The 13,431-nt window shown below is 50.7% G+C and overlaps 5 protein-coding genes across 5 annotated transcripts; 2 read left to right on the plus strand and 3 right to left on the minus strand.

The window, feature by feature from the left end:
- Positions 1–119: 119 nt before the first annotated feature.
- On the minus strand, positions 120–978 carry SNOG_03915 (hypothetical protein; the record flags this gene model as incomplete). The annotated part of the gene is made up of 1 exon (XM_001794408.1): positions 120–978. The coding sequence occupies one exon, from the start codon at positions 976–978 to the stop codon at positions 223–225; it is 756 nt and encodes a 251-aa protein (XP_001794460.1). The 3' UTR covers positions 120–222.
- A 346-nt stretch (positions 979–1,324) lies between these two features.
- SNOG_03916 (hypothetical protein) lies at positions 1,325–2,452 on the minus strand (the record flags this gene model as incomplete). The annotated part of the gene is made up of 1 exon (XM_001794409.1): positions 1,325–2,452. One exon carries the CDS (start codon positions 2,450–2,452, stop codon positions 1,325–1,327), a length of 1,128 nt encoding a protein of 375 aa, XP_001794461.1.
- Positions 2,453–3,184: 732 nt separating this feature from the next.
- SNOG_03917 (hypothetical protein) lies at positions 3,185–3,649 on the plus strand (the record flags this gene model as incomplete). Its single annotated transcript, XM_001794410.1, has 2 exons — positions 3,185–3,328; positions 3,455–3,649. 2 exons carry the CDS (start codon positions 3,185–3,187, stop codon positions 3,647–3,649), a joined length of 339 nt encoding a protein of 112 aa, XP_001794462.1.
- Positions 3,650–4,144: 495 nt separating this feature from the next.
- SNOG_03918 (hypothetical protein) lies at positions 4,145–7,782 on the minus strand (the record flags this gene model as incomplete). The annotated part of the gene is made up of 4 exons (XM_001794411.1): positions 4,145–6,411; positions 6,449–6,778; positions 7,069–7,274; positions 7,368–7,782. 4 exons carry the CDS (start codon positions 7,780–7,782, stop codon positions 4,357–4,359), a joined length of 3,006 nt encoding a protein of 1,001 aa, XP_001794463.1. The 3' UTR covers positions 4,145–4,356.
- Positions 7,783–9,758: 1,976 nt separating this feature from the next.
- SNOG_03919 (hypothetical protein) lies at positions 9,759–11,788 on the plus strand (the record flags this gene model as incomplete). The annotated part of the gene is made up of 4 exons (XM_001794412.1): positions 9,759–9,927; positions 10,295–10,383; positions 10,415–10,468; positions 10,538–11,788. 4 exons carry the CDS (start codon positions 9,759–9,761, stop codon positions 11,786–11,788), a joined length of 1,563 nt encoding a protein of 520 aa, XP_001794464.1.
- Positions 11,789–13,431: the final 1,643 nt, after the last annotated feature.

A 13,431-nucleotide genomic window follows, 5' to 3' on the forward strand; every position in this document is an offset into this window, starting at 1 on the left:
GCTAAGAGGTACTGTAAGACGGCAACGTTCCGCCCGCACCACAACCAGGTTCTCGGTTCACACTTTCAGAAATGCTGACCGGCCCGACCTGGCAAAGCGAGAGAGCGTGGTGATGATATAATTTTCTTCTTCTCCGGTGGTCTACTTCTACTAAAACTAGCACACCCTTAAACGACGCCACAAATGGGGTATCATACACTCGCAACCTTATCTGCTCGCAGCTCAAGGAAGAATCTTGGTCAGAGACTCGTGCCTCACGCGGTACTTATCCAGCGCAATGGGGACGTCGCCACTGTAACCCACTTCACCTTGGGCCTTCTCCAGCTTTCTTGTTATCTTGCCTACCAAGCTCGCAATCCATCGATCATTTGCCATGGCAGACACAGTATTAGCACCGGCTTTCCGCATGCCCACCATTGTCTTCGCAGAAGCATCCTTGAACCCTGTATCAACTTTCTTGAGGAAGTTTTTGAAGCCCTTGTCGGAGTTGACGGTCGTGGTAGTATCATTGGTGTTTGTGGTAGTCGTGGTATCTACCGAAGCGACGCTGTCCACGTCGCTGTCGCCGCTGGCTGCGCTGACGCGTTTCAATTCGCGGAGAACCTTGGCCTCCTCAAATGACTTGTCGCTCTCGATGACCTTGGTTGCTTTCACAATTGCAGCGACAAAATTAAGCAGATCCTGATGAAACTGTGCGGGTAGATGAGCATGTGCGCTGACATGCATGCTCGCCTCGTCCTTCTTGAGCTTCTCGTATTCTTTCAAAGCCTGCCTTGCCTTCGGGGTACCAGCAATGAGCTTGATCGCTTCCTCCATTTCCATGAGCTGGAAATCCGTGCGCTTGACAGGGAAGATGTGCTCGTGATGAGGAAACAGAAACGTCGGAATAGTAAGCACTGCGTCTGCGCCAGCCAGACGTACGACCTGTTTGAGCTCGACGGCTTCTGGGACCGCTCTGTATGCCAGTACATCCGACATTTTGAAATGACATTGGATGTTGTAGTTTGTGTTGATTGGGAAAGACGCCTCACTCGCAATTGGGCCCAATTCGACGGCAAAGTTTGCGTCGGCACACCAAGCTGATATCCGAGCTTCAAGTCTACGAATCTCAGAATCTTGGCCGGCATAGTGTTTAAAGAGATATTGCCGCATTAAGCTTACAAACCACTTTCCAGACCCGGCAGCGGTTACTGAGCTGAATTTTACAGGGTGAAAGTAGCAGAGTGGACTCAGCATCAGACGGTACAGGAACGGTAAGCGATGTAGGAATGCCTTCACGTTCGGGTAATCAGTCTTGCGGAGCGTAGAGACTCTGATGGATTTCTTAGGTGGGTGTGGTATGGACGGAGTATGCGTGTATATGAGCACATATCGCAGCTCGGAAATCATCCATATTGTCCAAATCGAGCTTGGTGTCTTTCTCGTCAGCGTCCACAGCTTCCCGTATGGCTCTCTTTGCGTTCGTAATCACGCTCGTATCGTGGATGTTCTTGACCAGCTCCTTGTACTTTTTGTTTGCATCCTTCTCGCCTGGCGACACTTTCTTAACTGTCGCGAAGGCCGACTCGGCGTCTTCGGCGTCGTCGGGCTGCTTCTCTGCTGTCATCTGTCGCACCATCGACACACGGCGAGGGTAAGTGCCGTCTAGGGCGACGGATGCTGCCCTAAGAATGGCAGTGTCACTTGCAACGAAAGTGTCATCGTCGCTTGTTGGTTCCGGTTTTCCGTATGCGACGTTGCCAAACGTTACCTCCCAATCACCCCCCTTGACGTTGGCGTAAATATCGTCGACATGTATCTCGCGAAATAGAGGTACAACGACTTTGTCGGTCTGAATTGCTAGCTCGATGTCTTCCGACAATTTGATGCCAGCTTCGACGCCATGCGCAACGAGGGTCATGGTGGACAACGAAAGTGTAACACCTCGAACGACAAACAGGCCTTTGACCTCAGTATCGATCTCCAAAGCCGGTAGATCGAAGAAGGCGATTTGATCATTGATGAAATGCAGGGTCGCGCAGAAATGTCTTTCGTAATATGCGACGAGCAAGGGCCCCCAGGGCGCATTGAATTGAAACAGGCTGGCGATCAACACGGTAGGCCAGCAACAGGCGGCGAACACCCAGTACAGAAGCCATGAGGTCGCGCTCACTGCGTACAAGAGGTTGACGGTAGCAAATATCGTCCATATGGGGACAAAGGGTAAGATGCGTTGCCCGTAGGCTTCTCCGAGCAGGACGGTGTAGACCAGGATCGGCGCTCCGGAAAGGACCCATCGCAGAGGCCATGACAGGGATATGGCGCCGAGTATGGTGCACAGGAAGAAGACATTGGGAAAGACCTTGCTGGTCAGGCTAGGTCCAGGCGCTGGAGTTGCTGTTGTAGTGGCCGTCTCTGGTACAGCTTTGCGCTTAGCCGCTACCGCTAGATTACGCGTGACAGGCGTGTCCATGCTTGCCTGGAGAAAGAAAGGCTCGCGGGAAGCGGGGGAGGGTGGCAGATATGCCAACAGTGATTTTAAGGGTGTAGGTATATGCTAGATTTCCATGGCGGGTTTCGAGGATATACTGAAGTCGAGGTGTCGTGGTTGTTTCCTCGCATGGGCCTACTAGTGTTTGTCGAGCGGTGCTGTCATTACGGATTGCACTGCGGTGACGTCATTTACTCAAAGGAGACAATCACTACCATGGTCTGGAACCGCCTCTGGGAAACAGGACAGGGAAAATATCATGCCGGCTGAACACATGTCCAAAAGCAGCAGGGCTGCGCAACTTAAGCTCATCCTGGATATAATGTACAGCTGCTCCATCTACAATGAGCCCAGTCTACAGAAACCTGACTGTCATTGTGACCAGTCCCCGAAGTTGCTCATGAAATACGTGTGCGTACAAGACATGGCCCCTCGCGAGCCAACAAAGCCTGTCGAGCTTGTACAAGATACCGACATGCAACTTCACATTTGCGCAGGCGCATGCTCGTCAATCGTGCTCCACCTTTGGCGCCAGTCTCCTCATTCAATTTGAAGCCTGAAGTCATCGACCAACACGGCCTTCCTGCGCTCATGTTCGATTGTTACTTGCACGCTCATGCATACAACCACAGCCTGTTATTTCTCAATGTGCATAAATGAGAATTGCTAAAGGAGTTGCTCGAGAAAGCCTTCGGGCATGGTGGAGGTATACCCATGGCGAACCAAGCCACACAAATATTCGCACAACAGGCCGTACGCTCGCATCATGACAGTACTCTCCAGGGCTGCTCGTGCATCATCATAACTTGTGTCCGAGTACCAATAGTTCCGCCTCTGGTACTCGTTCAAGAAAAGAAAGTAAGTTGGTTCGTCGCTAGTCGTAGGTTCTATCTCCTATACCCACACTGGATTTGTACGCATCAGTATGCCGCATCTGCGATCAAACTCTGCATAAAGGCACCATTCGGTCTCACGGACGCATAGTTCTCGGCGACACAAAGGATAGCTGTTGCCCTGGTCTTCGAGCCAGCGCTGGAGGCAGCACGACTCGATAACATGGTTGCAAGGCAAAGGGACGGGTTCATCAATGCCCAAGTCCTTGAGCTTTCAGAACGGTATAATGTCGAGAACCTGACGGCGATGACCCAGATTTTCAGATTTGTAAGCTCAGATTCGTGAGCACAGCAAGATGATTCATGCATCGTCAACTGAGAAATAGAAAACCCTGCGGCCATTCAAAAACATGCGCTGTATAACGAGATAGAAGGACGAGGAGAAACGTTTCTGGTTGCCAGTATGGAAGATCTCCCCATTCAAATTGCCTTGCAGTCGTCTTTCAGGGACCAGAGCGGTGAGCTTTTTCACGCCCAGGCAAAGGCGCTAATGCTAATACCTTGAACAGGATCGTTAGCAGCGCGGAAAGTATGGTTATGTCAGAAAGCCTGCATTTGGAATACGTTTACGACATGCCTCAAGCGAGTAGTCAGCTGTCGGTAGCGCAAGCCAAAGACGTGTCGTCCACTCCTGCTGTAGCAAGCGACGCAATACTTTCTCTGTCTCTCCGCGTGACATCGAAAACATCTTCAAGTCAAGCACCAACGACGACTTTGGTGAAATCGTTCGAGCAGATGGGAATGAGCCACGAATGCTCAGTATTTGGACTCGTGTTTCTAATCATGTAGAAGTAAGGAAGATATGCATTGATCATTATGCTACACCGATTACTATCATCTAGGTGATTCAATAAGAAAACCTTGAACTTGTCAGGATATCCTCCCACCCATGGATCTTGTGGCGTCTATAGAGCAACCCTTATCCTTATGACACCGCGTTCGTCTGAGTCTCAACAGATGACAGCATCCCATGGCTCTCTTCAGAGGCCCAATCTAAGGAGCGATTGTGTACGCGTTACCGTGCGAGTTGTTACCGTTTGCGTTCGCATATCCATTAGGTGCATGCCCATTCAAGCCAGCTGCGCCGTTGAGACCGTTCGTGATTGTCTCATAGTCGTAGTGTAGTCTCAGACTCGTCGGGATAGGACTCTCCTTTGAATTGGCATCAAGATAGTGTCTCATAGAAACGCCGGCCAGCTTTTGCTCGGTAACGGTGAAGCGACCCTGTTTACCTGGCGCGCGTCGTACGTTTTTCAGCTTGAAGACTTCGCGTAATGTAGCAGCAATCGAGGGCCCTACGAGACGAGCGCCGAAGCAAAAGTGCAAGCCATGACCGAGGAGAGTGTAGTCTTTGAATGGTCGATGTGGATTCAGAATCTCGGGATTTGGATACGCGACGGGATCCATAGCTGCCTTGGAGGTGGCGATGAGGACAGTATGGCCTTTCTTGATCTGAACAGGACCACGCACACCGTCATTAACTGTGGTATCTCGAGTAGCAACACGTGGAAGCCCAGGAACCACTCCGACATGTCTCATGCCTTCATATACAAAGCCTTGGAGTTCGCGATCGGATGTTGCGGGATCCATGTGTGCCAATTCGACAATGCGCTCCTTGTACTTTTCATAACCAGGACTGAGGAATAGGTCAATCAAAAGCGATGCTTGCTGTGTCATATTGCCAGCAACTGGTGCGCTCATTCCAATACAATCTCCAACCTGATCTCCAAGGGGCAATTTCGTATCCGCCAAGGCATGGTAGAGGCGGTCAGCTTGTGGGCCCACTTCAAATGCACTGCCCTTAGCCATCCAGTCGACAAGGCCCTCCAGTCTACCAGTTTGTGTCTTCAAATGAGCCTCGAAGATGGATCGTAGAGGTGCCGCGGCTTTCAAAGCGCCTTCTCTTAGCTTCCACTCATTAGCTGGCATGATGTTGAAGCTCTGGTACATGAACAGGACGAGGAACGCAGTGAAAGCTTCGTGGACCGAAAGAACTCCGCGAGGCTGTTCCTGGGTTTTTAGAGGTAATGCAAAACGCTCGGCTAGCCACAGGATAGGCGCAATGTTGGTGACGTCGCGCACAATATCGATCGACATCCTGCCCTTGGCGCCTTTCAACGAGTTCTTCTGAATGAGTTGACTGACTGTTTTGCTGAAGAATTCGTTGACGTTCTTCTCGAACCCATCCTCGAAGAATATCTTGTGAAGGGCATTGGAGCGCTCGTCGTGCTTCTTTGCATCGTCCCACCCGATCATGAAGTCGTGTCCGGCAGTACAATGCCTAATGGCAGCCTGGTACATGACAGCAAAACTGTCGCGGTCCTCAAATATCTTCTTACAGCCCTCTTGCGTCTGCACGCTGACAATGTCGTAATCATTTGGCGGTCGTTTGAGATCGTATTTCTCGAGAACATTGTTCCCCTTCAGAATGCCCTTGGCAGCTTCGGGTGTGTAGAATGGCAACAGAACGTACGGTGACGTGCCTGTGAATCCGCCAGGGAGACCTTGGAAAAGTAGCTTTGGAAAGACGCCACCATAAGCTCCAGGAACGGTGTCTGATAGTAGAGCAGCGCCCCACTGGGTCAGAGTATTGCTATTGAAATCGTAACTGAGGTAACGATCGCCACGGACAAGTGCAACAGCGTCGTCCAATATTCCTCGTCCTGTGGTCTGGCCGGGACACACCCCGGATCCCGGCATCGCTGGCTTGGTGCATTCGGCCATTAAACCGGGATAGAGCTCCATGTTCTCAATGTGCCCGTACAGGAGCTCCGCAGCCCTTGCAGTGTCTTTGTCTACACACCAGTCTTCGAAGGTCTCGTAAGGCTTCAAGTTGAGATACCTACGGAACTCGTTCAAGGTGCAGACGTTGAACATATCACGTGCTTGCAACTGACCCATAAGGTCGACGACTTTCAGCGACGCGGGCGTGCCATGGGCACCAAATGCGTGGGCCGGTTCTTCGGTACAAGTTTTGATAAGCTCAGCTAGCTCAGCGTCTTTGAAGCGTCCATCGGGGCCTCGCTGAAGCCCACCAAACGTCCACTCCTTTGGCCGGTTAATTCATGAGATCGTGTCCGTGTACCTTCATGACTTCATGAAACATTTCGACTGTAATGTCATCGACAGACCGCATATTGGGATGGACAGAGCGAAGTATGTCTTCCATCCATTTGTCGTCCGCAGCGCTTAACGCAGCATGCCAATGGTAGAGGACTGCAAACTCCACAGAGACATGACTTCCAGTACCTCGTTCCACACGTGTCCCGCCCTGTTTGATCTCCTTGCCTAGATCGAGCGACCATTCGGAATTGGCACGGGGAGTATTTAGGATGGCTGCCACGTAATCGTGTAGAACGACCGCGGCAAAAAATCCGACGTTGATGTTGCGCGTAAGTTGGAAGATGTCATTATCCTGCCTTTCTGATTGTCAGCATATTCGCAAAAGCAATGATTCCCAAGTCGCTTACCATTTCTTTCCAGCGTCGTCTAGACTATCCCATGGTTTGTATTTGCCATCCTCGTTGATGGACCACAAAGACTCTGCGATGTGGTTTGTGATTTCTTGAGAACATGAGGAGGACAGCAACTACTCCTGGTGGCATCATCATGATTTCTCTCCGAAGCAATTTGAGTCTGCATAGATCTCGCTGTTATGATACGTCTGTAACGCGGGACTTGCTCTTTTTTCGGTGGTTGCCATACAGCGTGCTCAGATCCACGTAGCTTGAGGGTTTCGTTGATCCAGGGGTCTGGTCCTTCGAGGTTTGGAAAGCCACTCCGTGAATGACGATGGTTCGCGAAAGAGAAGAACCAAGGCGTATTCAGCTCCTGAGTGAATGGAGAACGAAAAGGGCCTTTGCGCTTCAGCAAGGCTTCATAGACATCCTCAACATCAGGAAGATTGGGACCTAGTGCACCATTAGTAATCACCTACAACATAACTGCGACGCAACGCTTACCTTTGGGTTTTGTAGGTGGGACGTTTCTTGCATACGGCGAACCTGCTTTTCCCATTTCTGGATTGTGTGGGTTGTTGCCGCCACCATCGTGTCGGCGATAGCGTGTAGTTGGACCGGCTGTTGTAGGTGACGGATGTGGGAGGTCATTCCAAAGCATGGCAATAAAGCCGTCTGAGACCTTTGCACTCAGTCCGCTGTTGGTCGGTAGGCCTTGCAGCATCTGAACGCCATTCTCAAGGAGGTTGTCCTTGTCATCAAGAGGTTCGCCAGAGGCCAGCGTGGTGATGGCTTCGACTGCGAATCTAGCATTCTTAATGCCCAGGTTTTTGAGGTCGTGGCCGATGGTGGTCTTCTCGTTGTTCTTCAGCCCACTCGAAGCCTCCGACGTCCTTCCGTCACTGGCCTGGGTAGGCTTCCTCCTGATGGTCCCAAGCAATGAGCGTAACTGGCTTGGCATGGTTTTTGAAGAATTGTATTAGGGTAATAATCAGGTTGAGAGGCACATATGCAGATGTGGAAGGCAAGGGAGAAGTTCAAGTACCTTTCATGCCGATCTGAGCTACACACGTCTCGGAAGCATCGCTACGCAGGAGCTACATGAGGCGCCAATCCCTCGGTGCAGGAGCTATCCGATGTGAGCAAGTACTTTCAGGCCAGCGGCAACAGGATGTGCACATACAGGAGCTGCGATGCACTGATCGACTCACCCTTCGGCGACGATCTCAAAGAAGAGTCGACCATTCAGTGTTCACCATTACAACGCCAAAGGTACTGCGGTCGTTCTTAGACTAGGTAGTTAACAGCTCTAATTACACATGTTTTTATTGGTGGTAGCTGGCAGAGTGGAGCAGAGCACAAGACAGGCATGCGCTGCAGCTCGCTAGTATGAGCTGTATTGGTTTGTTGAGCGGTGCAGGTAAAGGTCGATCGTGCAGCTGAGGTCCACGAATGAGATTGATCAAGTGGGTCAATCATGTTCGATGCCCAAGTTGCACTCCAATGCTGGCTGCAACTCGGAATGATATACGGTGAGCGGGATTGGAGGAGCTTCTCCCCGCGAACAGCGCTCTGGATTTGCCCGGGAGTACAATGATAGGGGGTCACATGCCAGACATGATGGCGGTCGCACGACAATTCTGCTTGTACTAGGTGGTAGGTCGATGGCTTCGGAGCATTGTTCCTGGTGTTTGGAGCGAAGGCGAAGAGGGCCGGCACGCTACAGTTCTCTTCGGACCGCTTCGGAGCGAACGCTGTTTCGAAAGCGGCAGTCCAAGACGAACTGGTAGTCCTCGTTAGAAGATCGACTTCCCGATTCAGCTGAGGTTGACGATTGGCGAGTAGTATTGATCTATCATCTGCGGCAAGACGACGTAATTCGTGTTGAGGTTCGCGCTTGTGGCGTTCGCTGGGTCAACACATGTCCATCTTGCACAAATGGTCGGCGCGGTCGCGCTAGTTATGTGGTGGACAATTGCCATGCAGGAGGCGTACTGCATATATTGAGGTCTCGTCGTACGGATGAGCCGGCAGAAGGTAAAAACAAAGCGTGGCTGAACTCGCTATTGATATGATCTGAGCGTGCCTGTTTGGCGATTGTACATGGTCGAGCTGGTAGGGGTGGAGGAAAGGTTCGATAGATCGCGTTGCGGCCCGTAACGTGCCCGTGCGTGATCTGTAAGTTAGCGCACCTCGACATCGCCGACCCTAATTGTATGCGTCTTGCACACAACCGCTTAAACACCAGACACATCATCGATCTGCATCGTTGCATTGACCAATACTGAGGGCCAGTGGACAGCCAGAGCAGCATTGCCGACTTCTGACGATAGTCTCCTTGCCAAATCAGCACGAAGGGAAAGCCGGTCCGGTGTCTGCACTCACCGATCAACTATCCATTTTCAGTCGTACGGCATTAGGCAATTCGGGGGTCTAATCGGAGTCAACTCTTCGCGAAGATGGACCATCAGTTGTCGCTGAAGCAGGGGCTTGTGCCGTGCACAACTGCTGTGTGTCCCAATTAGGGCACCATTAAACGTCGCTTACTCGTGCCAGTTGTGATTGGGAAGTCATTTTCCAAAGCCTGTCCATACGATTCCCCGATCTACGCATGACGTGTGGCATCACAACCTTTCATTCTATGGCACTGTGGTGTGCTCGCATTAGTGCCGGCGCTCGTAGTAATAAGCCATGTGGCAGCTTGTCCGGAGGTTTATGCGATCTTCAATACCGCATGCGGTCCGCGCCACTTACACACCACTGTGGCCGCTTGGGGTGTTGTTTCCGGGCTTATCAGGAAATTGGCCAGCTCCTGCTCCTGCCATCGACTTTCTTCCTTGTTAGCAGAGCTAGTCACTGCCAACTTTCGAGATGGGTTCGAAAAACACAGAGTTGTCACGTCCACCTTCTAATACTTCGCCAATATTCCGCCACGACATGGATTACGGGGCGGCACCGAAAGCTACACATGTGCGCAAGAAGTTCGTTTTGTGCTTCGATGGCACAGGCAACAAGTTTTCAGGAACAGATTCAGACTCCAACATTCTCAAAATCTATCGCATGCTCGATCGCAATGGCGACGACCAGTTCCACTACTACCAGCCAGGTAAGTACCCACTTGCTAAGGACGAGTGAGACATTGCTAACTTCATGCTTGCTTGTCGATAGGCATTGGTACTTACGTGACCAAAGCCAATGGCTCTATGAGTCGCACGAGCCGATTGGATAAGTTCAAATCCTGGTATGCAAAGGCAAAAGATAGTGCAGTTGGCAAGTAGCATCTTAATTCATGGGAAATTGTGCTAATATACGATAGGCACATCATTCGACTTGCACGTAATGGCCGGATACAGGGTAAGCACTCTCCATATCTGCATGCCTGTATTGTCGAGGCTTCCACATCTTCTAAGACGTGCGCGCGCTGGTGTATTCAGACTGATTCGCATAGTTCTTGATGCGTTACTATACACCAGGAGACGACATCTTCTTTTTTGGATTTTCCAGAGGAGCGTACACGGCTCGCTTTCTTGCTGAGATGTTGGACCATGTCGGTCTCTTATCGGTAAGATCTTGCGTCGGCACACGTACCACAGGCTGATGACAGTATGGCAGGCTGGCAACGAGGAAATGTGTCAATTTGCTTGGAAGTGCGTAAAAAGTGATTTACATGTGGTATAGTGGCTAACAGCTCTCCCAGGACCTTTCAAAAGTGGCAGTGTCGGCTACCGGAAGAGATCGACAGGAAAACCGCACCAGGTAAGAAGACTGAGAAGACTAGACTTCTGGAGTTCATGTGCGCGTTCCGAGAAACTTTCAGTCGCCCTGTTCGACCCATCAGATTTTTGGGGCTTTTCGACACGGTCAACAGCGTTCCTGCATTCGAAAATGCATGGATGCAGCGTAGCAAATTCCCCTACACGGCCCGGAGTAGTGCGCGGGTCATCAGACATGCTGTCTCGATTGATGAACGTCGTGCGAAGTTTCGACAAGACCTGATTTCACAAGAGAAGCCCGACAAGTCCTTGATTTATAAACGACACCATAAGCGCAAGCATGCCAAACAACTCTTACAAGGTGCGAGTCACATTGAGGCAAACGAAAAGATCGAAGAGGAACGAGGAAGGCGGGATACCCTCGCACCACCCGAGCGATTTAGAGACCCGCACGAAACGGCGGGAATCCGTAGCCGCAGCGCAGACTATTCTCAATACGATGGCAGTATTCGCTCTCCTGCTGAGTCTATGATGTCATTCGGCGCCCACGAGACGTGGGCATCTGATGATGTAGAAGGCGAGCAGGACATCCAGGAGGTTTGGTTCCCTGGATGTCACGCAGACATCGGCGGAGGCTGGCCTCTTGACGCAGGTCATGATGCCGCGTTGAGTCATGTTCCGCTTGTATGGATGGTCCGTGAAGCTCAAAAAGCTGGTCTTGATTTCGACGAGGAGAAGTTGGAGGCGTTGCACTGCTGGTACGACGATGACGAATACTTGGGTACCCAACCTCAGACAGATGTGCCCATCATTGAGGTTGATCCTGGGTCGCCACCTCCCACCAGCGACGTTAATGATGACACCGGCTCGAATGGGATTATGGTTGGTGCTGGTGCGAAGGATTTCATCGACGAGGAGAATTTCGCCAGCCACCATTCACCGCACGCTCCCCCAGCAGATACGGAGTTCCACAAGCACTTTCATTTTGCAGCTACAAAGGGACGCATCCATGATGTTTTGCAATTCAAAAATGGTGCATCTGGTGCAAGTGTTATCTCCTGGAATATCATGGAATACATGCCGTTCAGGCGGATGGACCTACGCGAGGATGGAACATGGAAAGCGATCATCTGGCCGCTTCCGAAGGGAGAAACACGCGATATTCCTGCTAACGCAGTCATCCATTCGAGTGTCATCAAGCGTATGCTCGCAGATCCTCAGTATCGTCCAGGTAATTTGTTGATTAAAGAGTAAAGTGTTACACTGATTATCTTTAGGCAACCTAATTGTAGGTGGAGGGGGGAGAGGTGTTCGACATGCGCCGAAAGATCTGGGTATTGGCAGGTGGAAAGTGAAGTGCGAAGATGGCCATCCTGTGGGAGAGTGTCTTGTCCGAAAGGAACCTCCAGTGAGAGCGAAAACGGAAGACAGCGCAACAATGCCTACTGGTGCCCTGGGTATGCAAGGCAAGTCTCAACCCAAGCCTCAAAGTATCAAATGACGGAGCTAACCTTGCACCAAGGCAACTATTTTGCGGGGCGGAGGGCCTCTCGAGTCCTGTGAAGAACATCTCATTGCGCTGCGCTGTGTCGTGGGCGGCGTCTACCTACAAAACACATCCCTGCGTATCTATGAATCCAATATTTCTCATCTAATGCCGCGCTCTTCAAATGATGTGGTTGCGATGTTGAACCTTTAGGGTACGAGGCCGCTTTTAGTATACCTGTATGCAAGACGAGCCAACATAGCAATCACTGACAGTATCAAAAAAATTGCTGAACAATTCTTTTCGATTACTTACGGTTGCCCGCAATCATGCGTACCGAATGCATAGCCGAAGGAATGCTTGGGTTGTAGAGTAATTAAAGGTTGAATGTCCAGAGAACACCCTTAATAATACGTCTAGAATCATTGGAGCCCCTTGATTCTAGTTTGGAGTAGAGTCTGTATGCTGTGGATTCTTCTGGATTTTCTAAATTGAAAAGATACAGGCATAGCTAGTCAAATTTCGTTTTGTGAGATGTGCAAGATGCTGTGACTGTAGAACCTTGAGAAGAAGTGGTGTTGCCGTGAGTGAGGGTACATACAGCTTAATTGGCTCGACCATGATCACCGTGGAAGCAGCTTCATGTGTTACACACACATACGTTCTTCTTCGTAGACCAACCTGATCGAATGCATATCACCTGGGCATTTCTGTGAATACCGATGTGGATCAAACGTATCGCGCGGCTCGTCCCTTGTACACCACGAATAATGAGAGACAGCAATCTGGCCATGTTAGGTGAATCCTTCATCAATGGTCCATGAAGTTGCCTTGCTCCTTTGAGAAGCAGTCCGAAATACCCTCAAAAGGTGGGGCGGTCAAGGCGAACAGAACTTAGCGTAACGCTAGTTGTGAAGCTGCGAATGGATCTTCTGTTTTCCTAACCCAGCACAATTCCCATCCCTTGCTCACCCGCACCCAGTCATTGCAGGCAGAAAGCTTGTGCGACCCTGTACCACCTTCTCGTAAAAATCACACTCACAGGTCAAGATAGGTATTCCGATAATGAGTTGGATGCCATAAAAACTACTCTTGGCAACACGGCATGCATTTCCCCCGAGGTCGCCCCACCGTGCTAGGCAACCTTTTCTCTGGCAAATAGTGCTTCGGTGCTTCGAAGTTCCCTGGCACTTGCATGCAGCAAAGCTCCACTACTTTGGGCGTCATCTCAACTGTGTTGTACTCACGAGCATGCCAAACGTCGGAAGACCTTCCAAAGGCTGTAAACATTGTAGGGATCGAAAGGTCAAGGTAATGAATGTACAATTCAATTCAAGAGTTCTAGTTGACACTTCTAGTGCGACCAAAAGCGACCATCCTGCTCGCAATGTATTCGGGCCGGGAAGGTATG

Source organism: Parastagonospora nodorum (genome assembly GCF_000146915.1).
Source record: "Parastagonospora nodorum SN15 chromosome Unknown scaffold_5, whole genome shotgun sequence".
In the NCBI taxonomy this organism is placed as follows: domain Eukaryota; kingdom Fungi; phylum Ascomycota; class Dothideomycetes; order Pleosporales; family Phaeosphaeriaceae; genus Parastagonospora; species Parastagonospora nodorum.